This window comes from Uranotaenia lowii, chromosome 1 (assembly GCF_029784155.1).
Source record: "Uranotaenia lowii strain MFRU-FL chromosome 1, ASM2978415v1, whole genome shotgun sequence".
Taxonomy (NCBI): Eukaryota; Metazoa; Arthropoda; class Insecta; order Diptera; family Culicidae; genus Uranotaenia; species Uranotaenia lowii.
Window position 1 is genome coordinate 127753910 of NC_073691.1, and position 7527 is coordinate 127761436.

The 7527-nt window shown below is 37.7% G+C and overlaps 1 protein-coding gene across 1 annotated transcript; it reads right to left on the minus strand.

The window, feature by feature from the left end:
- Positions 1-686: 686 nt before the first annotated feature.
- Positions 687-4569, minus strand: LOC129739948 (synaptic vesicle glycoprotein 2B-like). Its single transcript, XM_055731506.1, has 6 exons — positions 4466-4569; positions 2601-2660; positions 2378-2539; positions 2073-2235; positions 1027-2016; positions 687-961 (listed from the first exon to the last, which is right to left on the minus strand). Exons 1-6 carry the CDS (start codon positions 4488-4490, stop codon positions 748-750), a joined length of 1614 nt encoding a protein of 537 aa, XP_055587481.1. The 5' UTR covers positions 4491-4569; the 3' UTR covers positions 687-747.
- Positions 4570-7527: the final 2958 nt, after the last annotated feature.

A 7527-nucleotide genomic window follows, 5' to 3' on the forward strand; every position in this document is an offset into this window, starting at 1 on the left:
ACCATGGTGATTTCACCATCATACAAAAAATCTCAATTTAACATTGAAATTCATTGTTAGAATGAATATCATTGATTAATTGTTGTATCACCATGGTCTTGGCTATTCGGGTTTCCACTAAATAACGCCTCGAATAATTTTTCTTTCCACTACCACTCTCCTTCATATCACCCTCCTTCGGTATTCCACAACCCAGAGAACACCGTATGCGTTGTTGCCGAAAAACCCTTCATTTTCGCCAAACATCTCACTGAATCGCGTAATTTAAATAAACCCGTGGATTAGTTTCTCTGATTTATTTCTTTAAACAACCATTTCCACTGTCACCACTAAAAGAATAATCCGATTCGGGTTGTTCTCTTCTCACCGACAGTCACCGGCGTAAAAAAAACGGACTGAACGCGACGGAAGCACAAAGCAGACTGATGTTTTGCCAAAAATCGGTAATGGGTATATACCGATTCTTGGTCAAAATTTTGCTCAAAAATCGGTATAAATACCGGAAAATCGATATGTGTGGCATCGCTGCTTCCCATCGGTCTTCTCGGCGATTCGGCCCCTTTTTCGAAAAATGAAAAAACGTTTGAATTTAAAAGACAGGAGAGTGTTTCACAATTTCATAAAACAGTATAGTAGAAACAAAGTTCGTATAAAAACATATTAGTATTAGTTCAGTTTCTTCTTAATATTAATTCAGTCTATCGTCACTTTCAAGCGGTTATCGTATAAAAAAGTTTTAACTTATGCTTAGGCACTCTCGATTCCGGCATCCTCTTTTTCTGGAACATTTCTTTTAAAAATGCCAGGAATGAAGAACGAAAGGATAGCACATCCCAAAAGCGAAACACCTGATATCCAAAAAGTCACCTCACACTGCGTATCCAACAAAAATCCGACCATGTTGGCACCAGCAACACTTCCAAGTCTCCCGAACATCAGCGATATGCAAACAGCCATAGCCCTGGAATTGATGAAAAAATTAATTTAAATTTGCGCAATAGATTTAAGATAATGGTCCATACGTACCTAAGGTTGGTAGGGAATAATTCAACGGTAACAGCACTAACGATACTGATGCAGTAACCACAAGCGAGTAATATGAGGTACATCCAAGTCGCCAAAAGTGGCACATCGATAAATATGACTAGGATCCCAGAAATTCCACAGCACACGAAGACAAATACAAGAATTGGTAGTTTTCCTATTGGTCTGATAATAAGTCCGATTACGGCAAGACCAAGAGCATACATTAGCTCCAAAATGAAGGAATGTTCATAAGCGCTGATGTCTAACTTTTCGTTGCATTTTGGGTAAAACTCAACCAATTCTTCAAACGTTGAATTCTGGTGCACATATCTGGTTCTGTCAACAGCGCCACAAAGCGTTATTTGTGTGTGCCCTGTGGATTGCACCTCGGCCACGCGGTTTATGATGTCAGGGAAAAACATGTACATTCCATTGGAGGAGAAATAGATCCCAAACTGTAGTACACAGACTATTGTGGTTTTTCTTAGGTATGGCTGCATAAACAATGGGGCAGTTTGATCCCACATAAGTTTCATGAATCCCAATATTTTGCTGTTGCATTCGGGTTCATCGCGATGGTACTTTTTTTGCTGAATTTCTGAATCATCAACTATTTCATTGATTTGCAAACGAGACTCCTTCCCACAAGTGTTCAACTTGTGCATCCAATGGATGGTTTCTAGCGCTTCCGCGGGTTTGCCATGTGAAAACTGAAACTTAGGGCTTTCCGGAAATTTGAGCAACGCGAACGCACATAAAAGACTCGGTAGGGCGCACACAACTAAAAATAGTCTCCAGGGCTTATACTTCAAGTCTATTAGGGGAATGTCTAGCCCCCATTCCTGGTTGATGACCAGAAATGCAATGCAAGGTAGCATCAGGCAGCCAACTCCAAACACAAATGAAGCTCCCATGATTGCTCGAGAGCTATTTCTTCTGTTATGAAATTCTCCTAAATAGGCATAGATAGTTGCCGAAGAACCGGAAATACTAATAAAAAACGAATGAGTTTTTTAAGTTATTAAATTGAGAATTAGAAGACTTACAAAAAACCTGCGAAAAACCGTAAAACCGTTATAATCCAAAATTCCTTAACAAAGCTGGACAGTACCGAAGAAAGGAAGGTAAGGAACAAGGTTGGAACTATTATTTTCTTTCTCCCTCGCGTATCCGCTAGGAAGCCCCACCAGTGGGAGCTTGCGATAATCCCTGCAATAAAACAATTGAAATTTACAATCTCCCTCATCTCATCTGTAAAATGGAACGAGGTTGCTAAGAGAAGAGACAGGTTTTGAACGGACAAAGTAAAGTTAAACAAACATTTACTTTAATCTACGATGTACGACCATACCTAGGAACGAAACCCCGCTCAGAACACCCTTTTCCTTCGTTGACATTTCCAGGTCGCATTCTGCTACTGGAATGACATAACTTATTCCGAGTGTTTCCAGTAAAACCGATGCGAGTATGATTCCGGAAATTATAATCAGCGCGTAATTGAATCTTCCAAACTCTACAAATAACAAATTGTTTAAAACATTGCTGGATTGATACAACGGCTGTACTTTTCTTACTTGTCATGGAGAGAGCATCATCGAATGTAATACTGCGGTGTACTTCTGCAGGTTTTGGTTCTAAAAAATAAAAAAAAAATAAATAAATAAAATTCAAATAAATATTAAAATTTAAAACATTCACCGCCGGTTATAAGTTTGGGATCACCCCTTCAAAAACATGGAAAATTTGATCGGCCATATCTCAGCCATCTTATAACATATTGCAATTCTTTTGATCTCATTCAAAAGATAGTGAGCAAAAAAAAGTATATGTTAAGTTAGTAGGTATAACCTAAACTTGCACTTGCACTTAAAATTTAAACCCGATCATCTCAGGGTGGGGTGGGCAAATTTCAAATTCGAGTTGCATGCGAATCTATTTTTCGTACTTATCAAAATACATTTGATTAATTTTGTGCAAAATTAGCAACGTATTTAAAACTTATAAATTAGATAAATCGTCTAAAAGTTTGAGATCATCTCGTAGTATGGTGTAACTGCCAAAATTTGGGGATCAGTCTTCTAAAACATGCATTTTTGTTTCATGCGTATCTCTGCTATCAAACAATGTACTGTTCATCTGGTAAGCTGATTTGAATGTAATGTAAAAATATAAAAAAAATATCGTTGATTTCATGAAATACTCTTACTTTATCATAAAATCTGTTTTTTATCTATGCACACTTTTTTCAGTCATGTATTGATCTATTATTTTTACCATAGAAGCAAAATCATGATATTTTACTCAAATTCACATGGAAAAAAACAATTGGAATCTGTTTGGAACCTTTACACAACATAACCATTTTGTCGAAAACATACAAAGAAGGTTTCGCTCACGATCTCTTGAATGAGATCAAAAGAATTGCAATATGTCTTAAGATGGCTGAGGTATGGCCGATCGAAATTTCCAATATTTTTGGAGGGGTGATCCCAAACTTTCGGTCGGCAGTGTATGATTCATTTGTCCAGTTTGAACTCAACCGATTGAAGCGCCCGTTTGCCTCAAGAAATACCTGCACTGAAAATCGAAAATACCCAAACTTGAGAACTGCCACCCGCCAAACCTAAGTTCAAGATTGACAACTTAAGATTGTGAAAAAATCCCAGCTTGCCAATACGCCAAACTTGTCCTTCAAGCGGAGAACTGTTTTTTTGGGGGGGTTTTGTTGTAAGCGCGTCTGATTCTGTTACCTCCGTCGTGGCAGATTTAGGTTTGGGGGGTAAGTTCAAAGCGAAGAACTGTTTTTTTGGGGGATAACTTTTATTCCCGCTTCATTCGCATAAAGTCTCGCATATACGATGATGTAGCTGCCTCTCTCAACAACTCTCCGGTGGTCGAGCGGTTAGCATCCTGAGATGGTAATCGCAAAGCCATTGCAGGTATGGGTGTGATTCCCGTACCTGCAGTAATTTTCTTATTTTGATTTCCATTTTATTGCGGTATTAGATTTTGGGGGTTGAGTTCTCCTTTAAGAGCCTATCTTTGGGTTATGCCTCCAATAGCCAAACCCGTAGGGAGGGAGTTTCATTCAGGTTGGCGGGGAAAGTTCTCAAGTTTGGGTATTTTCGAGGTTCAGTGTGGCGACATTATGACAGAAACCAATAAAGTCATTCCGCGCGGCACGTGACGAGAGATGACTGGAAACACTCGCTTAAGCAGACTCAAGCCGGCGAAATTGACGAAAAAACTTGCTTCAAATTGGCTTCGACAGCCCGCTGAAGCTAATACGAATTGAAGCAGCTACCCAAGTCAGACGATAGGACTATTTTGAGTCACCTCACGTCAGGCGCCGCACAGGGTAACACACAATAATGGTAGAGCCAACACTTTAGACGTTTCTTATACATATTGGCACGGTGCCACTGATCTAGCCACTTACCTGGTATCCTTTCTATTGTTTCCATATTAGGATAAAAAAAGTTTTCAAATAAAATGCAAAATACTTCTATCCTTTGCTGATCAAACGGTGGAAGCAACCAATGATTTTTGACTGTTACTCTCACCGTTGATCCACGATCTCTTTATATCACAAGAAGAAATGTCTGGAAATTGTAAATCCGTTGGCAAACACCATCCCGCGCTCTTAATTAAAAAAAAAGCCGACATCAACAAGCTGCTCTTATCAACTATCTCCAGTGGTCGGCTGGATACATGGACGTACAGGACAAGCTGTATCATCCCCGCTTATCAACTAGAAGATACTTTTCCTCGCTACCGGTGATCGTCTAGAGTTTGTTACGTACTTGCGAACTCGGATATACTTTATTTAATCAACCCCCGACGAGCCTCGCGGCTTGATAAGCCTATACGATTATAGCGTAGAAGCCATATATCTCACCCCCGTTGACTATTTGCAATGGAAGGCGTTGTTTCTTTTCCAAGTTTGTGTCTGAATAATCAACGTCATTCGAACATCAGAACAATTTGACTTGTTATTGGGCTTTCTCGTTTTATTATATGTTGTGTACTCATTCGTAAATTATTTGATAATAGGAGGGTTTACAAAGCGGTTTTGGTCACGCCACAGGAAATCATCTACAAAGGAATGAATTTCAAAAATTTTCGCGAATTTCAGCGTCATTTTATTTGATACTAGCTGGCCCGGATAACGTTGTTTTATTACCATTCGAAAATCATCTTGGTTTAGCACAGTAAAAATGTACCGTTCCTGATTTGAAATTATGAATCCGAGTATTGCCCACTAATTCAACATTCTTATTATATAGTCAGTTATAAGAGGAAACACATCTTACCTGTCGGCCACTTATGGGATTCGAACCCAAAAGTTTTCTTGCCGATACCGGGAATCGAACCCAGTACGTCTGTTATACCAATACCAGATACCCGCTAGACCACATATCGGCGCTTGGTTTTATTCGAACAATTAATAGCATTAAAAATTGATTTGAATTTAAGACGTGACATCATAATTTTCAAGTGCAATTTGGTTTAAACGGCGTTTCACGCTGCACTCAATTGCCGTGCAACCAAAGGTCGCAAAAATACTTTTCGACGAAGTGGTTTTTGCGACATTATGCTTATTGAAAAAGAAAGCTCTTAAATGATGCGTATTGAGATTGAATACATGGAAAACAAGTGTTGCCAAAATATACGCTTGGATGTTGTATAAACAAATATCTTGTAAAAGTTCGCTCTTGAATGATGCGAGAAAGATAAATGATGACCAGTTGAGCAAAGAATCAAGTACATATAACTTCTCTGTGATATAACTTAAAATGCACTCTTGGATTATGCGAAAATAGTATCCCGAGCAGACTTTGATGCCTAAATCGATAGCAAACAGTAACCAAAAAGAGCGATCAATGCCAAAATGATGGCAAAATTTAGAATCGAATTTTTCCCGATGGCAAAATAAGGTTTCATTGAAACATCAATATATGGAAATTTGATGCCACATCAATACCTAAATAAGGCATTAAGACCAAAATGAAAGCATTATTTGGTTTTGTATTTTCCGAGACAACAAAACAAGGCATCATTAAGGTTTCATTTATTACGATACAGCAGAATAGTGAGATCCAAATGAAAGCATGATTTGGTATTAAATTTTCTGTGATGAAAAATCAAATTTATTTAAGTGTTCAAAATTAAATTTAACTGAACACAAACATTAAATTGGTTCGTTACTGGCATCGTGCGCCCGAGCAGACTTCTATGGCAAAATTATACCTAATTTTGGTATCATGCCTTGAAAGTAAATTGAGGCATCATTTTGCCCGAATAAAGGTGGTACAATGCCAAAATTTGGGTCTCACTTTTCATATATGGATACCTCGATTACATCAACTGTAGGTTTCACTGAAACCTTAATGATGCCTCGTTTAGCCAACGTTTCCAAAAACATTTTGAGGGCATAATGATGCCACTTTATGGTATAATTTACAGACAAGATTTGGCATCGTTGTGCTTTCAAAATTTTTATCGAAATGATGCCTAAACGAGGTATTAACAAGCTTTCATTGAAGGCAAAATTTGCCATCATTGTGCTATCTTTTTTATAGGAATCGATACTCAAATTTTGAAACTGTGTCACCTTTATTCCGGAAAAATGATGCTTACTTTATCATACAGGACATGTAAGTATGTATAGTTAAGTATTATTTTTCCATAAAAGTATTGTGTGACCTACGTTGGGGTAAAGGAAGGATGGTCCTGTGACCTGTGGGCCCTTACCTGGATGAATATTCCGATTCCACGGCGAGCCACTCGCCCTATGATCTAATATGCAACCTGAACCTTGATGTTGCGCGTGCGTGGTGTGCCGCCAGGTGTGTATGAATTGGATATCTTGCCTCTAATTATGCAACAAAAAAGGAGTGAATATATTCATGGGTCAGACAAATAGCGAACAGTAATAATACGCCAAAAAGGTATATACATTTTTTCGGTCAAATTTTCGTTATATGTCTGAATCTTGAATATTATATTCACTACTGTTTTGTTGCATAATTTAAGGCGATTTTCATCGTATACTTATTCATCTTGTATGCATGTTTCGTTGGAATAGAATACTCCGAATATTTTAAGAAAGGCGAATCTACCATAATACGATGTTGATCAAAGTAAACCCAAAATATGAGCTCTAGTATATTAATAAAATTATGTGGTTTGAAAATTTTGCAAATAATGATCTTGTTTTATACTCAAGCCTCAAAGATTAAATAAATCTATTTTAATACATGCATTGAGACGTTATAATGTTTTGTTACTTCATGATATTATTAATCCTGAATAAAACGTCTACATACTTATTTCTCTACTAATATGCGGAACGACATTATTAAGCCAAAGTAAAATGATGATGTGCTTACCAGGATTTTTGTAAAAGCTGCAGTTTGGAGTTGCCATCATTTTGATATTGTAAAATACGAACGTCGGTTATTCTTATTTTTTGTTACAGGTCAACCAAAAAAGTGAACT

Coding starts and splice junctions, on each gene's coding strand:
- LOC129739948 (XM_055731506.1), bottom strand. CDS start 4,490: ATGGAAACAATAGAAAGGATACCAG. Junction 2,661..4,465: donor AACAATAGAAAGGATACCAG/GTAAGTGGCTAG, acceptor TTTATTTTTTAG/AACCAAAACCTGCAGAAGTA. Junction 2,236..2,377: donor GAGCGGGGTTTCGTTCCTAG/GTATGGTCGTAC, acceptor GTTTTATTGCAG/GGATTATCGCAAGCTCCCAC.